This window comes from Macaca mulatta, chromosome 11 (genome assembly GCF_049350105.2).
Source record: "Macaca mulatta isolate MMU2019108-1 chromosome 11, T2T-MMU8v2.0, whole genome shotgun sequence".
In the NCBI taxonomy this organism is placed as follows: Eukaryota; Metazoa; Chordata; class Mammalia; order Primates; family Cercopithecidae; genus Macaca; species Macaca mulatta.
Window position 1 is genome coordinate 132,382,981 of NC_133416.1, and position 22,963 is coordinate 132,405,943.

Genomic DNA, 22,963 nt, shown 5'->3' on the forward strand with positions numbered 1-22,963 from the left:
CGAATAAGAGAGAAAAACAAGAAGGGAGAAAAAAATAGAATTCCAAAAGTCCAGAAAGGTACAGAAATGGAAGGTCAAAGAGTTACTCCCATCCACCACCCGAGTCCTTCTCCCCAAAGGCCCCCTATGTCTACAGTTGATTGTGACTGATGAGACTTTGGGCGGGCCACGGAGCCTCTGTCTGTGCTTGTATTTCATCAGTCTGATGTGGAGAAAACGGCACGTTGGTAGGATGCTTGAGGATGTAATGCGTGAACACTAAAGCGCTTACCAATACTGCCCCGCACATGTTAAGAACTGTATATTGTTGGCGGCTGCTGCTGCTGTTGTTACCATGACGCCAATCAGAAACATGAAAATACTCACACATTTGTGCGCATATCTATAATTTTTTGACATAAAAATGAACCTATCGTGCCCACTGCTGAGCACCCTCTTTTTTCTTCCCCCCACCTCTCCTTGGAGGGCAATGAATCCTCGAAAGGGCCCTAATTCACGGTGTTGCGGGCACACCTGCGACGTGCACATCCTCGCCTATTCAGTATATTTTTGAACAATGCATAGCATTGCCAGCAAGGCTTTCCCTTCTGTATTTCAAAAGGTCGATTCTGTTAGCCTCCCCGTCGGGGAATCGAACCCCGGTCTCCCGCGTGACAGGCGGGGATACTCACCACTATACTAACGAGGACAAGCCATACACGATTTTCTCCAACTCAGTCTCTAAGACTGTAGCCTTCTCCCGCTGTCGTTCCTACCCTTTGCGGGTCATCCGGGCTCGGCGCCGGGCGCCCTGGCCTCCGAGCTTTCCCAGAGCGGGCAGAGGCCCCTTTGAGTGGCTGGAGGCCCTGTACGTTCGGAAGCTGAGACACCTGAACTAGCAAAGCGAAGGGCACTCTCTGTATCACCATTCCCAGAAAAGCAACTCGCGAGGCAAGGGGATGTAGCTCAGTGGTAGAGCGCATGCTTTGCATGTATGAGGCCCCGGGTTCAATCCCCGGCATCTCCAGGGTTTTCTTTCTACCTTTTTCCTGCAAATTACAGTCACACAGAAAGGAAGACTGGAAAGAGGACCCAGGGAGCCCCATCAACCTGCCTGCGAAGAAAGCTCCCTTGGAAGGGCCTGCGCCAGCGTACATCCCTGCCCGCAATCACAAATTCCTTGGGCCCCTCCACCAGAGATCCGCGTTCAGTAGGTCGGCCATGGGGCCGGCAATATGCCATTTGAAACGAACACTCCCAGTTATTTGTTTCATCAAACAGATAGAAAAGCACTGGATTCCTTAGAAAGGTTCTGCAATTGACCATTCATTAACTCCTGGGGGCCTCATGTCAGGTTCTGTGCACGCGTCGACACCTACTGTGTGCCGGGTAAAGTGTATGTTCCCTGGTATCCCTGGATAAGACAGGCCAGGCAAGCTTTCTCAGCCTTCTTGGACTTTATAGTCTAGTCCCGGAGACTTAACAATAAGCAAGTAGCGATACGTTTTATGAAGACAAGAATAGCGATGAGATGGAAACTCAGGGGTGCATGAGTGGGGGCTGCTTTAGATTAGCTGCCAGGGGAGTCCCCTGCAGAAACAATGCGTGTAGCGGAGGAAACAGCAGGTGCCCAGGCCCTGAGGCTGGAGAAAGGGCGCTCTGTGTTGAAGGGGCAGGAGGAAAGCCCCGCCCCAGAGCTTAGTGAATGAGGATGAACTTTACCTTCGAAGACACTGGGAGGCCTGACGCAGGGTAACAGACCAGATTTAGGTTTGAAAAGGCTCCCTCTGGCTGCCATGCGGAGAATACACCCTGGGCGTGGGTGGATGTGGGGAGACAGGGAAGGAGGTGCAGCCACCGCCCGGAGAGCTGATGGGTACTTCCTCCAGAGGTGCGGCAGAGTAGGTGAGAGCATGATGGAGTTCATGACAAATTCTGGACGTAGTTGCATAGTATTTCCTAACGCAGGGGTAGCATGCTTTATTACCATTCCTCCTAGCGGTTCGGGTAATTTTGTTTCCTCTCACTGAAGTGTTGTAGTCAGTCATCTGGTACATGCACTTTCCTTGCCTTCTGGCGCCGGTATCTCGATGGGACAGATTTCCACAGGGAGCAATGCAGGGTCAAAGGGCATGGATACTTTTCAAAACGTACTTCTTTCTCTGTCGCCCAGGCTGGAATGCAGTGGTGCGATCATAGTTCACTGCAGCCTCCAAATCCTGGGCTCAAGTGATCCTCCCACCTCAGCCTCCCAGCAGCTGAGACTACAGGTATACTTCACCACCTCCAGCAAACATTTTTCTTCTCTTTCTTTCTTTTTCTTTTTTTTTTTTTTTTTTTTTGTAGAGACAGGGGTGTCGCTATATTGTACAGGCTGGTCTGGAAATCCTGGCCTTAAGTGATTCTCTCACCTCAGCCTTCTAAAGTGCTGGGATTACAGGTGTAAACCACCATGCCTAGTTTATTTTAAATATTGCTAGATTTTGGGCCAGGCGTGGTGGCTCATGCCTGTAATCCCAGCACTTTGGAAGGGCCAGGTGCACACATCACCTGAGGTCAGGAGTTTGAGACCAGCCTAGCCAACATGGTGAAACTTCATCTCTACTAAAAATACAAAAAATTAGCTGGGTGTGGTGGCACACACTTGTAGTCCCAGCTACTCGGGAGGCTGAGGCAGGAGAATCACTTGAACTTGGGAGGCAGAGGTTGCAGTGAGCAGATATCGCACCACTACACTCCAGCCTGGGCAACAGAGCAAGACTCCGTCTCAGAAAAAAAAAAATAAATAAATAAATATTGCTGGATTTTTTCTAAGGGCTGTGGCAACTTACATATTCTCTAACAATGTGTGAAGGTGCTCTTTTCCTTATATTTTCAGCACTGGCTATGGCCATGATTCTTAATTTTTCCAAATCTGTTGGGTAAGAAGTAGAACTGAATTATTTCTTTGCTTTTTTCCTGCCCACTTTCTAGGGTGTGCATGTTTTCAGGTATCTACCAGCCATGCAGATGCAGTTTTGTCTCAAAATAAATAAATAAATAAATAAAAGCTAAATGACATTGGCCAGGCAATGGTGCTCTTGTTTTTTTGTTTTTTTTAAATCCTAGGTATATACCCAAGAGAATGGAAAATATGCATCCACACAAAAACCTGTATATAAATGTTCACAGCAGCTCTATTCACAATAGCCAAAAGATGGAAACAAATAAAAATGTGGTCTATCCATACACTGGGGTATTATCCAGCCATAGGAAGGAATGAAATACTTCAGGAGCTCAAGACCAGCCTGGGCAACATAGCAAGAGCTGGCTGTACTGAAAATTGTAGCCCAGTATGGTGGAGTGTGCCTGTAGTCCCAGCTATTTGGGAGGTAGAAGGATTACTTGAACCCAGGAGATGGAGGCTGCAGTGAACTAGGATTGCACCACTGCACTCCAGCCTGAATGACAGAGTAAGATCCTTTCAAAAAAACAACCAACAAACCAGGCGCGGTGGCTCACCCCTGTAATCCCAGCACTTTGGGAGGCGGAGGCGGGTGGATCACAAGGACAAGAGATCAAGACCATCCTGGCCAACATCGTGAAACCCCATCTCTACTTAAAATATAAAAATTAGCTGGGTGTGGTGGCACGTGCCTGTAGTCCCGGCTACTCAGGAGGCTGAAGCAAGAGAATCGCTTGAACCCGGGAGGCGGAGGTTGCAGTGAGCCAAGGTTGTCCCAATGCAGTCCAGCCTGGTAACAGAGCGAGACTCTGTCTCAAAAAAACAAACAAGGAGCGGAGCAGCGGGCAGGAGGGCGGATGGACCGACTGACTGTAGGGATGGCAGGCGAGCAAGATGGCACAGATGCAGGTCACCTGGAGGAAAGTCTGTTACTATTTTTTTTTTTTTTTTTTTTGAGACGGAGTCTCGCGCTGTCGCCCAGGCTGGAGTGCTGTGGCCGGATCTCAGCTCACTGCAAGCTCCGCCTCCCGGGTTCCCGCCATTCTCCTGCCTCAGCCTCCCGAGTAGCTGGGACTACAGGCGCCCGCCACCTCGCCCGGCTAGTTTTTTGTATTTTTTAGTAGAGACGGGGTTTCACCGGGTTAGCCAGGATGGTCTCGATCTCCTGACCTCGTGATCCGCCCGTCTCGGCCTCCCAAAGTGCTGGGATTACAGGCTTGAGCCACCGCGCCCGGCCAAGTCTGTTACTATTACGACGGGGATGTTGGAAATTACTGCTACGGACAAGCCACCCAGTGAAGCCTCACTGAATCCGCATGACTCATAATTTGCTGCTCAACTATGGTCTCTACCGAAAAATGGGAATCCATCGTCCTCACAAAGCCAATGCTGAGGAGATGACATGCAGTTACAGCAATGACTACATTAAATTCTTGCACTCCACCCGTCCAGATAACATGTCGGAGTACAGCAAGCAGATGCAGAGATTCAACATTGGTGAGGACTGTCTGGTATTCGATGGCCTGTTTGAGTTCTGTCAGTTGTCTACTGGTGGTTCTGTGGCAAGTGCTGTGAAACTTAATAAGCAGCAGACAGACATTGCTGTGAGCTGGGCTGGGGGCCTGCACCATGCAAAGAAGTCTGAGGCATCTGGCTTCTGTTACGTCAATGATGTCGTCTTGGCCATCCTGGAACTGCTAAAGTATCACCAGAGGGTGCTGTGTATTGACATTGATATTCACCATGGCGACGGTGTGGAAGAGGCCTTCTATACCACAGACCGGGTCATGACTGTGTCTTTTCATAAGTATGGAGAGTACTTCCCAGGAACTGGGGACCTATGGGATATCGGGGCTGGCAAAGGCAAGTATTATGCTGTTAACTACCCGCTCCGAGACGGGATTGAGGACGAGTCCTGTGAGATCATTTTCAAGCCGGTCATGTCCAAAGTAATGGAGATGTTCCAGCCTAGTGCGGTGGCCTTACAGTGTGGCTCAGACTCCCTATCTGGGGATCGGTTAGGTTGCTTCAGTCCAACCATCAAAGGGCACGCCAAGTGTGTGGAACTTGTCAAGAGCTTTAACCTGCCTATGCTGATGCTGGGAGGTGGTGGTTACACCATTTATAATGTTGCCCGGTGCTGGACATACGAGACAGCTGTGGCCCTGGATACGGAGATCCCTAATGAGCTTCCGTACAATGACTACTTTGAATACTTTGGACCAGATTTCAAGCTCCACATCAGTCCTTCCAATATGAGTAACCAGAGCACCAATGAGTACCCGGAGAAGATCAAACAGCGACTGTTTGAGAACCTTAGAGTGCTGCCGCATGCACCCGAGGTCCAAATGCAGGCGATTCCTGAGGACAAAATCCCTGAGGAGAGCGGCGATGAGGACGAAGAAGACCCTGAGCAGCGCATCTCGATCTGCTCCTCTGACAAACGAACTGCCTGTGAGGAAGAGTTCTCCGATTCTGAAGAGGAGGGAGAGGGGGGCCGCAAGAACTCTTCCAACTTCAAAAAAGCCAAGAGAGTCAAAACAGAGGATGAAAAAGAGAAAGACCCAGAGGAGAAGAAAGAAGTCACAGAAGAGGAGAAAACCAAGGAGGAGAAGCCAGAAGCTAAAGGGGTCAACGAGGAGGTCAAGTTGGCCTGAACAGACCTCTCCAGCTCTGGCTTCCTGCCGAGTCCCTCACCTTTCTCCCCCAACCCGTCAGAGTTTATATTTTCTTTCTTTCTTTTTTTTTTTTGAGACGGAGTCTCGCTCTGTGGCCCAGGCTGGAGTGCCGTGGCCGGATCTCAGCTCACCGCAAGCTCCGCCTCCCGAGTTTACGCCATTCTCCTGCCTCAGCCTCCCAAGTAGCTGGGACTACAGGTGCCCGCCACCTCGCCCGGCTAGCTTTTTGTATTTTTTTAGTAGAGACGGGGTTTCACCGGGTTAGCCAGGATGGTCTCGATCTCCTGACCTCGTGATCTGCCCGTCTCGGCCTCCCAAAGTGCTGGGATTACAGGCTTGAGCCACCGCGTCCGGCCTTCTTCCCCAGTTCTTAACTTTGAACCATAAAGGGTGCCAGGTCTGGGTGAAAGGGATACTTTTATGCAACCATAAGACAAAATCCTGAAATGCCAAGTGCCCGCTTAATAGCTTTGGAAAGGTGCCCTTATTGAACATTCTAGAAGGGGTAGCTGGGTCTTCAAGGATTTCCGGTTCTTTCCAGGCTCCTAAGGTAACATCAGCCTGTTTTCATACCTTCCCACTGGCCTCAAGTGAGCCAAGAAACGCTGCCGGCCCGGTCTTCTCCTAATTCTGCAGGTGGAGGTGCTAGTCTAGTTTCCTTTTTGAGATACGATTTTCATTTTTGTGAGCCTCTTTGTAATAAAATGCTACATTTCTAAAAAAACAAACAAACAAAAAAACAACAACAAAAAAGGCAACAAGAGATAAATGTCCAGAAAGTGCAAATCCAGACACAGAAAGTGAATTCGTGGGGCCTGGAGCTGGGGGAACTGGGAGAAATGGGGCAGACTGCTGATGGGTACGGGGTATCTTTTTAGGGCTAGAAAAATGCTCTGGAATCAGGTCATGGTAATGGTTGCACAACTGTGATATACTAAAAGCAACTGTATACCTTCAAATGGTGAATTTTATGGTATGTTAATTACATAACATTTTTTAAAAAGCATCACCTAATTACAACTGTGGACGCTTGGCTGTGGAGTGCGATGAGGAGGCAGGGACGTCCCTAAGGAGGCTGCCTCGGCACCTGAGACAGCGGCGGGAATGATGGCTTCCGCTTTCATCTCAGAATTGCCAGCCCATGTGCAGTGGGATTTCAGGAAAGCTGGAGGTCAGTAATTTTGAGTGGGAAACAGCTCAATTCTACATGTTAGTGAGGAATTCAGGTCTTCCTCAATCACTGGGCGGGTTAAGCAAACATGTCTGCAGGGCCCTGGCTCACGGCCCTGCCTTGGGCTCCTGGGGAGGAACCTGGAGCGAGAAGGGCCGGGCTGCCATCTTGGCTATGGGGCAGGTGGGGAGAGGGAGCTGCTCGGGCTTCGAGAGCAGCCAGGGAGGTAAGTAAACCCAGCGAGGAGAGGCCTCCCTAGAGCAGATGGCAGTACTGGGAAGGCAGGTCGGCCACCAGGCCGCGTCCCACGACAGCACACTCGCCACCTGGGTGTCCTTCCCCAAGCGTATTCCACAAAATAATCTGGGTGCAAGGAACATTTTATTCCATAACTGTCTCCACCAAAGCCGCAGAAGCAAAGCCAGGAGCGGAATCCATCCTGCGAGCGCTGGGCTCTGGGGAGACGTCCGGGCCCTCACCATGGAGGACGGAAGGGCAGGGGCCTCCCGACTCCTTGGTCCTGTCTGGGGTGCTCCTGTCTCTCTTGCTGGGGGACCTACCCCTCCCACCTCGGCCACAGAAGAACAAGGGAGACAAACTGAGGGTTCTGCAGTCCCCATTCAAGGCCGGCAGAATAGTCCTGTGGCCCCAGCCTAGCTAGGCCCATCCTCTGCGGCATGGCAGCGGTGACCAAGCACGGCCAAGGTCAGCTCCGCTCCCTGCCGTCTGAGAGCTGACCACAGGCAGACGAGATGCTCGCTCCCCGCAGCCGTAACACAGGAAAGGTGCCGGCGTCCACCCTCCCAAGAAGGCGTGGAGCCTGGGGGCCCCGAGCCGGGCCCCTCAAGGTCAACGCACAGCTCGGTGGCTCACCTAACATCTGGGACGGCTGTGAGGCCAGGGCTGGGCGGACCTCCCTGACTCTAGAGGGAAGAATTGCAGAAAGGATGAGCCCTCCACGTGCCTCCTTGGCCTTCTGGTAGGGCAGCGGGGAAGGGACTGCAGAGACCTCCGGCCCTGCTGCTCCACGGCGGACTAATGTAGTCCAAAGAGCACACTGAACAGAACAGCGTCCAGCACGTGAGATGAAATCATCATCCACCATGTAATAATCAGTTCAAAAAGTCACCCCCAGGCCAGACGGCACGGGCAGCAGCACGCTTCATACGGTATCGAGTTCTCATGGACGAGGTTCCCAGGGCTTGACCTGCTTCCCGAGAGCAGGCCATGAAGCCCACGCCAGGCAGTCATGGTCGCAGGGTGACAGGCTGCTGCCAGCCCTCCAGTCTTCGGCCCTCCAGCCAGGTGTCCGGTCAGTGGTCAGTTGTGGGGGGCCAGGCTTTCTCGATATCAGGGTGCATGGCCTGTGGAAGCCACTCACAGTACTCGGCCAGCAGGTCTGCAGGGGAGGGAAGGAGGATAGTGTCAGGGTGACCCTGGGCCCAGGGACTCTCCTAAGGTGGCAGGAAGCTGGCCAGCAGCCATGGGGCCAGATCCTTCTGCCAAGCCAGGGCTGACTGTGCACAAAGCACAAAGCCCCTGCTTCGGTGACCCCATCCTGTCCACTCCCATCCCCTGGCCCTGGGCAAACTCACATTTGGGGTTTTTCTTCCAAGCAGCCAGCAAGGCTTCACGGCAGTCAGCCTTCTCTGCAACCAGGGCTCGCAGGAGGCTCTCCGTCCGGGGCTGCAGCCTGTGGGGCAGGGATGCAGGTTGGTGGCAGGCAGCCAGGGCACAGACCAGCTGCTGCTGGGGGCCTGAAAACAGGGCAGGCATCACCACCCTACCGGCCCCACCCCGCAGGGTAAAGAGCTGGCTGGGCATGGTGACATGCACCTGTAGCCCCAGTTACTCGGGAAGCTGAAGTAGGAGGATCCCTTGAGCCCGGGAGTTGGAGGCTGCAGTGAGCCATGATTATACCACTGCACTCCAGCCTGGGTGACAGGGCAAGACCTTGTCTCAAAAACAAACAAATTGGCTGGGCGTGGTGGCTCACGCCTGTAATCCCAGCACTTTGGGAGGCTGAGGCAGGTGGATCAACTGAGGCCAGGAGTTCGAGACCAGCTTGGCTAACATGGTGAAACCCTATCTCTACTAAAAATCCAAAAATATTTGCCGGGCATGGTGGCGGGTGCCTGTAATCCCAGCTACTCAGGAGGCTGAGGCAGGAGAATCACTTGAACCCGGGAGGCAGAGGCTGCAGTGAGCCGAGATTGCGCCATTGTACTCTAGCCTGGGCAACAAGAACAAAACTCTGTCTCAAACAAACAAGCAAACAAAACTCAAAAGCAAAAAAACCAAAATTCTCTAGACAGGCCTTCTAAAAAATAAATAATAATAATAAAATAAAAGAGAAAGCAAAGGGTCCCCTTCCCCTAATCATCCTGGGACAGAAGGCTCTAGATCCCACCTCCTCCCATCCACCCTGGCTGCCTCTGGCCCACATTCCTTGCCCACCAAGGCTGCTCCGTGCATGCAACTTGTCTCATCTGGAACCTTCCTCCAGATTTGTGCCCTGCTCCGGCCCTGCCTCCTCTGAATCTGCCCAGTGAGGCTCTCCTCGACCAGCCCAGTCGCACTCCACCCCAAGCCCATTGAGGCCTCACTCATGTCCTGCTCTGTCCCTCTGGGGCCGAGCGACGCCACTGTAGGACAGAGACCGTGTCTGTATCCCAGCCCCGAGAACATGCCTGGGACAGGGCCGCACTGGAAAACGTGAGCTGGGTGACTGACGCTGCTCCTGACAGCCCAGCAGCAGGTGCTGTGCAACACACCCCATCTTGAGTCCCTGGCACCTGCCTGCACCTTCAGGTCTGCCTCCAGTGCTCCAAGCCCCTGCACCACAGGCTCCGCCAGTCCCAGGAAGGGGGAGGTGTCTGTGGGTCTGGACCACAGGCAGGAGGAGAGCAGGAGGAGGTGGAGGGCAAGGGTGAGCCCTGAAGCAGAGGTGGTGGGCGGGATGGGGCAGGGGTCTGCTCAGCTGGAAGTCCCTAGGGCCAGGATGCCTCTCACTGACACCGGGCAACTCTCAGGAAGCAGCCCAGTGTCTCCCCTACCCCAGATTCATGCCCACCAAGAACATCAGCGTGTGACCTTATATGGAAAGAGGGTCATTGCAAATGTCATGAGTTAAGGAGAGGTCACCCTGGAGTAGGGTGGACCCTGAATCCAATGACTGGTGTCCTTATAAGGAGAGAGCACAGGGAGGGAGACTAGAGACACACAGAGAGACGGCCACATGAAGATGGAGGCAGAGACTGCCGTGATGTGGCCACAAGCCCAGGAGGCCAGCAGAGGCAAGAGGGACCCTCCCCGAAAGCCGATGCACAGAGCGTGGCCCTGTAGCCTTCAGACCTGAGCACACGCTTCGGATCTTTTAAGCCTCCCCGTGTGTGGTGCTCTGTCCCAGCAGCCCTGGGGAGGTCATTCAGGCCTCCACCCCTCCTGCCCACTGCAAGCAGTACCTGGCCCACGTCTTCAGCATGGTGCTGGGGCTGGACAGCAGACAGCTCTGGTATGAGGCCAGCTTGCGGAAGACCTGATGAGAGACCACAGGAAGGGGTGAGGCTGCTGCTGCCCACGGTACCTGAGATGAGGGCCTGGAGCCGCTGTGCCACCTACCTGTCCTTCCAGCAGGAACCGGGCAAAGTGCTTGTAGCGGTCAATGCCCTCTGGAAAATCCACCTCGATGGCGGGAAGCGGCCAGCCCACGCGATCTGGAGGGCAGGAGTCAGTGAGCCAGGACCCTCTTGTAGCTGACCGCCTGAGTCCCATCCCTCCCCCACCCAAGACACACACAGCCAGGGGCAGGGGACAGGGCCATGCGTCCGAGAAGCCCACGGCTGTGGGAGGCTCAGGTTGCCTGGGACACTGCCCCAACTCACAGAACACGCTGGCTCGGTGACACAGCACCCGCCCCCGCTCGGGGCAGTAGGTAGGGGCTGGCTCCTCCAGGGGCTTGTCAAACTGGCAGTAAGAGGGAAGCAGGGCCGGGATCCACTGGACCTCCACGCTAGAGACGCCTGGGGGCCGGGGGAGGAAGCTGGGGTTACAGCGGCACCCTCTGTGGGAGGGGGTCCCATGCCTCTGCCCCAGGGTCCCAGCCACACCCCCATCACAGCCACCATCGGGGGACAAGGGGCTGTCCCCAGGCCTCAGCACCTTTCATGTACATCTTGGTGGTCTCCATGATTTCCTGGTAGACCACAAACTCGGGGAGCTCTTTGAAAAGGACGGAGCTGGGGTGGATGAAGACAGGGTCGTCGAGGAGAGGGGTCTGCAGAGAATGGAGGTGATGTGGTCAGTAAGGAACCCAAGCCCAGGGTCTCTGCATACTCTCAACCCAGGAGACTCTGAATATCCACTCCAGCCACAAAAGTGGGAGCGTGTTCCATCTGCCAGGAAACGCGGCCCATCTGCACACCGGAGTCTGATCTAGCCATGAAAAGGAAGGAAGTGCCAGGTGCGGTGGCTCATGCCTATAATCTAACACTCTGGGAGGCCAAAGCAGGTGGATCATCTGAGGTCAAGAGTTCGAGACCAGCCTGGCTGGTTTCACCGTGTTGACGAAACCCTATTTCTACTAAAAATACAAAAAATTAGCTGGGTGTGGTGGCGCACACCTGTAATCCCAGCTACTCGGGAGGCTGAGGTAGGAGAATTGCTTGAACCTGGGAGGTGGAGGTTGCAGTGAGCCAAGATCATGCCATTGCACTCCCAGCTTGGGCAACAAGAGCAAAACTCCATCTCAGAAAATAAAAAAAAAAAAAGGAAGCACCCACGCCCGCCATGGCATGGATGGGGCTTGAAAGCATCACACTAAGTGAAAGAGGCCAGACACGGAAAGCCATGTATGTTAAGATTCCACTCATGCCACATGTCCAGTACAGGCAGATCCACCGACGGAAAGCAGGATCATGAAAACGGTGGTGAAGGGGAACTGGGGACTCATAGCTTACAGGTGTGGGGTTTCTTTTTTTTTTTTTGAGACGGAGTCTCGCTCTGTCGCCCAGGCTGGAGTGCAGTGGCCGCATCTCAGCTCACTGCAAGCTCCGCCTCCCGGGTCTATGCCATTCTCCTGCCTCAGCCTCCCGAGTAGCTGGGACTACAGGCGCCCGCCACCTCACCCGGCTAGTTTTTTGTATTTTTTAGTAGAGACGGGGTTTCACCGTATTTAGCCAGGCTGGTCTCGATCTCCTGACCTTGTGATCCGCCCGTCTCGGCCTCCCAAAGTGCTGGGATTACAGGCTTGAGCCACCGCCCCCGGCCTAGGTGTGGGGTTTCTTTGTTGGGTAATAAAAATGTTCTAAAGTTAACTATGCTAATGGTTGCAAAACTCTGTGAAAATACTAAAAACCACTGAATTGAACACTTTAAATGGGTTTAAATGCAGGCCAGATGCAGTGGGTCACATCTGTAATCCCAACAGTTTGGCAGCCCAAGGTGGAAGGATTGCTAGAGGCCAGGAGTTCAAGACCAGCCTGGGTAACACTGCCTGTAAGCCCAGCATTTTGGGAGGCTGAGGCAGGCAGATCATTTGAGGCCAGGAGTTTGAGACCAGCCTGGCCAAAATGATGAAACCCCTTCTCTAGTAAAAACACAAAAATTAGCTGGCTGTGGTGGCACGTGCCTGTAATCCCAGCTACTTGGGAGGCTGAGGCAGGAAAATGGCTGGAACCCAGGAGATGGAGGTTGCAGTGAGCTGAGTTCGCGCCACTACATTCTAATCTGGGCAACAGAGTGAGGCTCTGTCTCAAAAAACAAAACAACAACAACAAAATTAGTCCCAACTACTCAGGAGGCTGAGGCAAGAACGTTGTTTGTGCCTGGGAATTTGAGGCTCCAGTGAGCTATGATTGTGCCACTGCACTCTATCCTGGGCAGCAGAGCGAGACCCCGTTTCTAAGAAAAACAGAAAACCCAAAAAGAGTTTAAATGCTGTGTGAATTCTATCTCCATTAAACTGTTATTAAAAAAAAAAAGTTGGGAGTGAGAAACTAACCAAGGAAGATGTGATTCTGCTGCAAGCCCCACTTGTTCCTCGGTGGGGACCCACAACTGAGGGGGACAGGCCTCCCCAAAACCCCGAGGACCCAGCCTGCCTGCCCCTCGCCAGGTGCCCCGACTGTGCCCCAAGCTACCCTGGCAGGGAGACGGTGGGGGCCCCACCTTGTAGGCATTCCTCCACTTGTCCTCCAGCAGCTCCTCGCTCTGGACCCGGCGGGCCAGGTGGTCCCCCAGGCCGGCCGTCACGATCTGTCGCAGGTAGGTTACCTGGCTCTCGGTGGGCGGCTGCATCTTGGGATCCACGAAGAGCTCAGCCTCTGGGCACACGGCATTGACTGAGGGGAGATCCAAGAGTGAGGATGGTGGTGGCGAGGCCTGGGGCCAGCTCTGCCCTGACCTCCTAGAAAGTCCCAACCATGTTCAGTGCTTTAGCCTCAGCCACTCCCCAGAGGCCACCGGCAGGACCCAAAGCCCCCAGCAGGCAGGACTGCAGCCGCCCCCCAGCCCCTCCTTCTCCCTTGGGACAAAGCCTCATATCCTGCCTGGTCAGCAGAGCATTCTGCTAGGAGACGGCCCTCCCCCAACACCCAGGTGGCCTCAGACTCAGTTCTGGTCCATGATGTGAAGAAGGAAGTTGCGGCTGGTATTCCTGGGAACGTTCAATACAGGAAAAGGACAGCCGGCGGGTGCCCTGGCCTTGTCCTTCCCTTCTCCTGCCCGGAAGGCAGGGGCGACCAAGCCTCCAACTACCTCCTCAGCCCATGAGGTGACCTTAGGATGGAAGGCACAGAGAATGGCAGGAGGATGGCAGCAGAGAAATGCCCTGGGCTGCTGACTCAGTGGCTTCTCTTCCTTGCAACAATAAAGGTCTAATGTCACCAAGCCACTGTAACCAGTGCTATCTAGAGGCTGACTGCAATTCTGAGCTGCTGCACCTGGAGTGGGGCTGTTCTGGAAAGCCACAGCCAGAGGGACACAGAGCACAGTGACAGGGCCACCACCATGCACCTGGCGCTGGGAGAAGGATCGGCTGGAAGAGAGCCATCAATCCTGGCATCAAACCCTGGGATCTCCTTGAATGGAAGGCAAATTCCCCACTAGCCTTGGGTAAAAGAACGTGGCCTGCCCAGAAGAGATCCAGTGTCCAGGCTGCCCTCTGTACGCATGGTCCTCTTGCCATATGTTGGAGGACATTTCCTTCCTCTCAAGCTTCCCTGGGTGTTGGTGGCAGGAAGGATTATGTGCTGCTGGGCTGAGGTAGAGTCCAGGGCAAGGCCTCATCCTTCTGCATGAGAAGGGTCTGGGGGACATGTGGGAGGGAAGGGAGTCCAGGCCAGAGCAGTGATGGAAAACGGCAGGGCCTCACCAGGGAAAAGGTGAAACTGAGAGACGACCTGGTGGGGGAAGGCACAGGCTGGCAGCTCGAATCTGTTAGTGCCCTGCTCGTGTGCACATTCCCTCGTGCCTGGAAAAGCTCCCCCAAGTATTGATTTAGGGTTATAAAAACATTTTGGTGCGTAGCAAGTGTGCAAACATGGACTCTATGGATCACTTTTTTAAACATTTCAAGTGCCCAGGTCGGGGTGCCCACCGGGTGCAGCAGCATATGCTGGCGCGGGGCCGTACCTGCGCTGGTCAGCTGGCCCCGCAGGCGCCGGATCTCCATCATGGCTTTGTACCGCAGCCCGTTGGCTTCGCAAAACTGGGGTGTGCAGCCGGCATACTCACAGGCTCCCACGGCACCTAGAGGACGAAGAGGGGGCATGTTCTCTCTCTGATCCATCCCATGCCTGGGTGACCCCCCCACCACCCTCCACCAGGCAGGGCACTAACCCAGCAGCACCATGAGGTCGCCGAGCTTCAGAGAAGCCCCCTGCCCTGCCCAGGTCCTCTTCATCTGGGCCACCCAGGCCCGCTTGCTCTTCAGCCTGGCGAGCTCCTCGTCACTGGCTGCCGGTCTGCAAACACACACATACTGTCCGGGCTGGGTTCCCTGCTGCACTCAGGGCCTCAGCGGGGGGAACTCTTTTATTCATCAGGACAGGCTCAGAGGCCTTGTGGAGTCACCGATGAATGTAATTCAGGTATCAAGGTCCAGCTCAAAATTCACCATTGGCAGCCACCGCTGCACCGTTGCTTTTTTTCTTTTTTTTGAGATAGAGTCTCGCTCTGTCGCCCAGGCCGGAGTGCAGTGGCCCGATCTCAGCTCACTGCAAGTTCTGCCTTCCAGGTTCACACCATTCTCCTGCCTCAGCCTCCCGAGTAGCTGGGACTACAGGCGCCCGCCACCACGCCTGGCTAATTTTTTGTACTTTTTTTAGTAGAGACGGGGTTTCACCATGTTAGCCAGGATGGTCTCGATCTCCTGACCTCATGATCCACCCATCTCGGCCTCCCAGAGTGCTGGGATTACAGGCGTGAGCCATCGTTCCCGGCCACTGCACCATTTTTAAGTAAAAAAAAACTCTGCAAACTGCTTAAATAGCCACCAAGGTGGACTGGATAAATGAATGATGCCAGTAGCTTCCAAACCTGAAAATAATACTAACACTTACATATGTGTCAGGCACGGCTCAAAGAGCTTTGCTTGTGTTAACTCATTTAATTCTACCAACAATCCAATTATCATCATCATCATTATCCCCATTTTCCAGATGGAGAAAATGAAGCTCAGAGTGGTACAGTCACTTGCCTAAGGCCACACAGCTCAGAATGGCAGAGGGAGATTTGAACCAGACCTGAGCTCTCAGTCACCATGCTATAGAGCCTTGACACCAGCATTGCGCAGGCAGTCTTAGAGATGCTGGGACCAGGAGATGCTGATCAGGGGATCTGGGCAGAGGCCAAGACACCTCGGTTTTCAAGACCTTACATGTGACAGTTAATTTTGTGTCCACTTAACTGAGCAAAGGGATGTCCAGATAGCTGGTTAAGCTCTATTTCTGGGTGTGTCTTTGAATTGGTGACCGGCGTAAAGCTACTGCCCTCCCCAGTGTGGGTGGGGGCCGCATCCGATCCACTGAGGGCCCAAGTAGGCAGAGGAGGTGTGACTTCGGGCTCTGCTGACTGTGTGAGCTGGGTCTTCCCTGCCCTTGACGCTCCTGGTTCCTGCGCCTTCAGACCCCGACTGAAACGGACACCACTTTTTGTTTCTCCAGAGAACCCTATTATTCTCCCCAAGGGATTCTGATGAATAGCTGGGATTAGAGGTGTCCACCACCACGCCTGGTTTTTTATTTTTAGTAGAGACGGGGTTTCACCGTGTTGGCCAGGCTGGTCTCAAACTCCTGACCTCTTGAGTAATCTGCCTGCCTCGGCATCCCAAGTGCTGGGATTACAGGCGTGAGCCACCATGCCTGGCTAAAGCTGCTTTTGAAGTTCAGATGCACTGACCCTGAAAAGATACAGGATGCAGAAAAGGCAAGTTGCAGGACCATCTGATCTCATTTCCTCAAAGTAAATCTCTGTCCGTGCAGAGCACAGGGAAAGGTCTGGAACTGCACTGGCCAATATGGTGGCCACTAGCCACATGTGGCTGTCTAAATTTAAACTACTAAAAATAAGTAAGGTTTTAAGTCAGTTTGTTGCCGTAATTGCCACATTTCACAGGCTCAGACCACGTGCGGTTAGTGGCTGCAGTATGGAATGGCCCACGCAGTGACGTGGCCTAAAGTTAAGTTCCTGGTTAGGGTGGGTGAGACTGGGGAGGGGAGGTGGAGGAGGATAAACAAAGAAAAACCATCCAAATATCAAAAGATTCCCCAGTGTCCACCTAACTGCCTTCCCAACTAGTGTCTGCTCTGTCATCTGACAAGATGGTCCAAACACAGGCAGACTGACCCTAAGGGAAGCAAGCAGCGGGCTTTACACAAGATGCAGAGGCTCACAGAGTCAATGAAGTGACATCGTGGGCCTGCCTGCTCCATTCACAGTTGACGAGACCTGGTGGCAGCAGAAGCCTGGCTCACAGCTGAGGCAGAGATGGTCACAACTGATGGCGTGAAAGGCTGTTTCAGGAGGAATGATGTGAACACTGAAGACTTACGAAGTCCTTGAGAAACTCAAGTTGCTTCCAGAAATTTCTGCAGAAATGACCCCTTTTATCATCAAGCTGCCAAAGGCAGATCTATGCCACAGGATGCCAGGAAATCATTAAATAATTGTTCATTCTAAGAATCAGCATGTAGTCATGATCTGTAAGTAAATTTTGTTAAATACACAATGCACTAAACACACTTTCAACATACTTTCACAGTCTTAGTGTCACTTTTCTTTTTCTTTTTTTAGAGAAGGGTCTCACTGTTGCCCAGGCTGGAATACAGTGGTGCGATCTCAGCTCACCACAACCCTCTACCTCCTGGGTTCAAATGATTCTCATGCCTCAGCCTCCCAAGTAGCTGGGATTATAGGCATGCGCCACCACGCCTGGCTAATTTTTGTATTTTTTTATACAGACGGGGTTTTACCATGTCCAGGCTAGTCTCAAACTCCTGACCTCAAGTCTCAGCCTCCCAAAGTGCTGGGATTACAGGCGTCAGCCACCGCGCCTGGCCTTAGTGGCACTTTTCAAGGGTATTGCCTTTCCCTATTTTGGTCTGTGTTTTAAATGGTTTCACTCAAAGTGTCCTTTTTCCGGAATCTATGACCCTCTGATGATCAGGGGGACCCCCCCACCTCCTAGTCTGTTTCATGCGATGTATAAGGGGCAGCAGACAGGGACCAACACGGCCACTGCAGAGATCAGAATACAGAAGGGCTCAGAGAGAATGAGGGTCTTGCAGGAGGCCACCCAACAAGCCGGTGATTCCCTAGGAAGCCGGGGTGCAGGTCGGCTCTCAGATTGGAGCCCCTGTCAGGACTGAGCTTGGCCCTGAGTACCCAGCTGCTAACCTCGCACCTGTCCAGCTCCTCAAACAGCTCCCGCACCGTCATGCTGGCCACAATGGTGATGGCATAGGGCAGGCAGCCGTGTTGCCGGCTCAGAGCCAGCATCTTGGCGTAGCGGGGTGCCACGGGGAACGTGGCCATGGTCCGGCCCAGCGCAGTGATGGGGCAGCTCAGCCGGTTCTTCTGCAGTTGCTTCACCCTGGAGATGGAGGTGGTGGTGGCAGTGCTCTGAGAGGAGCTCTGGAGCCAGAGCTGGGAGGCCTCACGCTTGAGGCAGCTCAGGCCCAGCAAAGGGGAGAGAGGGCCCCGAACAGGACAGGAACTGAGTCCTGCATCTCTTGGCCCTACCTTTCTGCTTTCTGGGGCGGTTGCAGGGCACCCAGTGCGATCAACAGCTCCTCGGCGGCAAGAAGGGCCTCCACGGAGGGGGGCGTCGGGAAGGGGAAGTTGATGACCTGGGACACGAGACACGAGGAGACACGGCAGGGACACGGTGAATGCCAAGAAGCAAGTCCGGTGCTCCTGCTCCATCTGTGGCAGGCACTCCCTCCACCCGCTCTCTCCAGGTTCAGCTCATGCCAGTGGGGACACACGGGGCTGGGGCACCCTCAAAGGCCAGGTCCCAATGGAACCCCAAAGCCTCCTTCACTCACTCACATCATCCATTCACTCAAAAACACATCCCAAGCACTGGCTAGGCACTGAGGGCTGTGCTTTGCCCCCACTGGGTGCTTTTTTCGGTTTTTGTTTTTAAACATACTGTTACACTCATGAGGACTTAGCGTCATTTGACCAGGAGGGGCCACAGGTAGTCAGTGAGGCATAATATGAATAAATTGGCCCGGTGCGGTGGCTCACGCCTGTAATCCCAGCACTTTGGGAGGCTGAGGCGGGCAGATCACCTGAGGTCAGGAGTTCGAGACCAGCCTGACCAATATGGTGAAACCCCCATCTCTACTAAAAAGACAAAAATTAGCCGGGCGTGGTGGCGCTCACCTGTAGTCCCAGCTACTTGGGAGGCTGAGATGGGAGAATCACTTGAACCTGAGAGGCGGGGGTTTCAGTGAGCTGAGATCATGCCACTGCATTCCAGCCTGGGTGACAGAGTGAGACTCCCTCTCAAAAATAATAATAATAATAATGTGAATAAATTTATCACAATAGCCAAAAGACGGAAGCGACCCACGCGTCTCTCAATGGAGGAGTGGAGGAACAAAACGCAGTCCATCCACAAAATGGACTATGATTCAGCCACGAAAAGGAATGAAGCAGCGACACGCGCTACACCACGGATGGACCTTGAGAACATCACACTCAGGGAAAGACGCCAGGCCCAAAGGCCACATGTTGCAGGATTCCATCTGCATGAAATGTCCCAAACTGGCAAATCCATAGAGAGGAGTGGGCGCAGGGGCCAGGGAGCTGGGAGGTGGTGACAGATGAAGGCGACATGCTTTCTTTCTGTCTGGGGTGATGAAAATGGCCATGGTGGTGTTTGCACAACTTTGTGAACACACTGGAAACTACTGACCCGCACACTTTCAACGGGTGACTGTGTGGTGCGCCAACTCTATCTCAATAAAGCTAGAGGCGGGGCGGTGAGCCTACAGCAGGCACACAGGTAGGGCGGGAACACTAGGAACCCAGGACTGGGGGAAGGCAGGTGGGGACCTGCTCTGGAGCTGACTCAAGAGCCAGGGGAAGCCACTGCAGAGTTTCTACAGAGGGGACTTGATGTCATTGTGGGAGGCACTCCAGACAGTGCTCCCAGCCACACTGAGCTCCCAGCCCAGCCCTGACACATTTTATCCATGTGACCCACAATCAGGCCTGTCTCTGTGCCTCAGGCTCCTCATCTGGAAAATGGGGCGATAACACTAGCAACTCCCTCCTAGAGTGGCTGGGAGGATAACCTGAGGTCACACATACAGAGCGCCCAGCACGTACTTGGCATCTATGATGTTTTTCTTTTTCTTTTATTCTTGTTTTTTTGAGATGGAGTCTTGCTATGTCGTCCAGGCTGGAGTGCAATGGCACGGCCTCGGCTCACTGCAACTGCTGCCTCTCGGGTTCAAGCAATTCTCCTGCCTCAGCCTCCCAAGTAGCTGGGACTACAGGTGCCCACCACCTGTAGTGTCTAATTTTTGTATTTTTAGTAGAGACGGGGTTTCACCATATTGGCCAGGCTGGTCTCGAATTCCTGATGTTGTGATCTGCCCGCCTCGGCCTCCCAAAGTGCTGTGAGCTACCGCACCCAGCCCTTTTTTTTTTTTTGAGACAGAGTCTTGCTCTGTCTCCCAGTCTGGAGTGCAATGGCATGATCTTGGCTCATTGCAACCTCTGCCTCCCAGGCTCAAGTGATTCTCCTGCCTCAGCCTCCCAAGTAGCTGGGATTATAGGCGCCTGTCACCATGCCTGGCTTCTTTTTTTTTTTTTTGAGACGGAGTCTTGCCCTGTCGCCCAGGCTGGAGTGCAATGGTGCAATCTAAGTGCACTGCAACCTCTGCCTCCTGGGTTCAAGTGATTATCCTGCCTCAGCCTCCTGAGTAGCTGGGATTACAGGTGTGTGCCACCACACCCAGCTAATTTTTTATATCTTTACTACAGACAGGGTTTCACTATGTTGGCCAGGCTGGTCCTGAACTTCTGACTTCGTGATCCACCTGCCTCGGCCTTCCAAAGTGCTGGGATTACAGGCGTAAGCCACCGTGCCCAGCCTCCCTGGCTAATATTTTTTTCTATTTATTTTTAGTAGAGATGGGGTTTCACCATGTTGGCCAGGCTGGTCTCGAATTCCTGACCTCAAGTAATTCACCTGCCTCGGCCTCCCAAAGTGCTGGGATTACAGGTGTGAGCTACCATGCCCGGCCAGCACCCATGATTTTTATTAGGTGAAAAAAGCCCAAAGCAGCCTGTAAATATCACATAATATTCAGACAACCACAATAATAAAGTACAGGATGTTATGTGTTTGGAAACATAACTGGGACACAGGTCACAAATAGTGGACAGTGGGACAGGCTTCACCTTCTCCCTGGTGATCTCAAGTATCTAAAGTTTTTATAATTTTGAACATATTAACATCCAGACAAATCAGTGAGCACAGATGTTTAAAAGGGTTCTATTGCTTATTAGATGTGTGACCCTGGACAAAAACCTTCACTTCCCTGCCTCTGTTTCCTCATCAGTTAAATGGTGATCTGAATGCCCACAGGACGGCACGCAGCGTGGCACGGGGCACTGCCTGGCTCAGCCTGCCCTGGAGCAGGGAGGGGGAGGTGACCCTAGAGGGACCCCCTCCACTGGAGGACTGCGTCGGAGAAGGCTGCAGCCAGGAAGAGCCTGCCCTGGAGCAGGGAGGGGGAGGTGACCCTAGAGGGACCCCCTCCACTGGAGGACTGCGTCGGAGAAGGCTGCAGCCAAGAAGAGCCTGCCCTGGAGCAGGGAGAGGGGAGGTGACGCTAGAGGGACCCCCTCCACTGGAGGACTGCGTCGGAGAAGGCTGCAGCCAAGAAGAGCCTGCCCTGGAGCAGGGAGGGGGAGGTGAGCCTAGAGGGACCCCCTCCACTGGAGGACTGCGCCGGAGAAGGCTGCAGCCAGGAAGAGCCTGCCCTGGAGCAGGGAGAGGGGAGGTGAGCCTAGAGGGACCCCCTCCACTGGAGGACTGCGTCGGAGAAGGCTGCGGCCAGGAAGAGCCAGCAGCACGTTCTGCACGCCCCACGGACAGATGGTCCACGAACAGCGCGCAGGACCCTGCTGCCTCTACTGCAGGCAGCCATCCCCTGGGTGCCCACGGGGGACACAGCATTAGGGAGGCAACGGTGACAGGAGCCCAAAAGCCCTGGGAGCACCTGCTGATGCACTGTCGTGTAAGCGGCTGCCACAGGCCAGACACCAGCAGGCCCAGCTCTGGGCTCCCTGCCTCAGGGAAAGGGAGGTGGCCCACTGGGGTGGCTCAGAGCGGGACTGGGGGCAGCAACTGACCTTTTCAATGTTGAGAGCCTTCATTTGAAGGATTAAGTCTTCAACAGGCCTCCGGGTGATTTCAGGAGGAGGAAACTGCTCGAAGTCACCAAAAACCGCAGATGAATACAGCCTGGGCAGAGAGAAACCGGGACAACACACACAAAACTCACACCAAAAACCACAAATGAATACAGCCTGGGCAGAGAGAAACCAGGACAACAAATGCAAAACTCACACCAAAAACCACAGATGAATACAGCCTGGGCAGAGAGAAACCAGGACAACAAACGCAAAACTCAGCCACGGCCACTGAGACTGGATCCCGACCTGACACCAGGCACGGTGCTTCACCTCTTCCTGCCTCGTTCTCCTCACCTGTGAAATGCAGCTCAAATTGCTGCTGCCTTGTAGGGATTTGGTGAAAATTAACTAGATATTATTCCACGGGCTGGGTGTGGTGGCCCACGCCTGTAAGCCCAGCCCTTTGGAAGGCTGGGGCGGATGGATCACTTGAGGTTAGGAGTTCGAGACCAGCCTGGCCAACATGGGGAAACCCCATCTCTACTAAAAATACAAAAATTAGCCAGGCACGGTGGCGTGCACCTGTAGTCCCAGCTACTCGGCAGGCTGAGGCAGGAGAATCACTTAAACCCAGGAGGCGAAGGTTGCGGTGAGCCAGATGGCACCACTGTACTCCAGCCTGGGCAATAGAGCGAGACCCCATCTCAAAACCAAAAGAAAAGGTATTATTCCTTGTAGAGTACTTAAAACAGGGGATGGTGCATAGCACTCTACACTTTAACAACAGTTACTTCTTACTGGTTTTCTTTGTAAATTTTCTACTTTTGTAATTAACATGTAGCCCTGACAAAAGGAACAGCCATAAAGCTATTTATTACATACATGCACACACATACACACAATTACAGCACATGGATTAGGAGAAAATATTTGTCAATGACACATCTGACTAGGATCTAATATCCAGGTTACATAAAGAACTTTTTTTTCTTTTTTTTGAGACAAAGTCTCGCTCTGTCGCCCAAGCTGGAGTGCAGGGGCGTGATCTTGGCTCACTGCAACCTCTGCCTCCCAGGTTCAAGTGATTCTCTTGCCTCAGCCTCCCAAGTAGCTGGGATTACAAGTGCATACCACCATGCCCAGTTAATTTTTGTATTTTTAGTAGAGACAGTGTTTCACTATGTTGGCCAGGCTGGTCTTGAACTCCTGACCTTGTGATCTGCCCGTCTTGGCCTCCCAAAGTGCTAGGATTACAGGCACGTGAGCCATAGTGCCTGGCCTAAAGAACTCTTACAGATCAACAATAAAAGG

General features: G+C 53.4%; 2 protein-coding genes and 2 non-coding genes across 6 annotated transcripts in view; 2 read left to right on the top strand and 2 right to left on the bottom strand.

The window, feature by feature from the left end:
- Positions 1-616: 616 nt before the first annotated feature.
- On the bottom strand, positions 617-688 carry TRNAD-GUC (transfer RNA aspartic acid (anticodon GUC)). The gene has a single exon. It is a non-coding gene; the product is annotated as a tRNA-Asp (tRNA).
- Positions 689-934: 246 nt separating this feature from the next.
- TRNAA-UGC (transfer RNA alanine (anticodon UGC)) lies at positions 935-1,006 on the top strand. Its single transcript has one exon. It is a non-coding gene; the product is annotated as a tRNA-Ala (tRNA).
- Positions 1,007-3,698: 2,692 nt separating this feature from the next.
- On the top strand, positions 3,699-5,710 carry LOC713005 (histone deacetylase 1-like). The gene is given in 3 exon segments (XM_077955838.1): positions 3,699-3,851; positions 4,164-4,208; positions 4,211-5,710. Coding segments are annotated over 3 exon segments (1,449 nt in total). The 5' UTR covers positions 3,699-3,817; the 3' UTR covers positions 5,581-5,710.
- A 1,426-nt stretch (positions 5,711-7,136) lies between these two features.
- Positions 7,137-22,963, bottom strand: part of DHX37 (DEAH-box helicase 37) — a 45,167-nt gene continuing 29,340 nt past the window's right edge. For 2 of the 3 annotated variants that reach the window (XM_001103101.5, XM_077955779.1), the window contains exons 16-27: positions 21,650-21,761; positions 18,014-18,120; positions 17,676-17,864; positions 14,612-14,736; positions 14,405-14,521; positions 12,941-13,113; positions 10,934-11,048; positions 10,657-10,794; positions 10,394-10,488; positions 10,237-10,310; positions 8,368-8,465; positions 7,137-8,171 (exon numbers count right to left, since the gene is read on the bottom strand). In XM_001103101.5, the coding sequence (XP_001103101.5) occupies positions 8,086-8,171; positions 8,368-8,465; positions 10,237-10,310; positions 10,394-10,488; positions 10,657-10,794; positions 10,934-11,048; positions 12,941-13,113; positions 14,405-14,521; positions 14,612-14,736; positions 17,676-17,864; positions 18,014-18,120; positions 21,650-21,761 (1,429 nt within the window). In that variant the 3' untranslated portion in view covers positions 7,137-8,085. The other variant, XM_077955778.1, reaches the window with a different exon arrangement.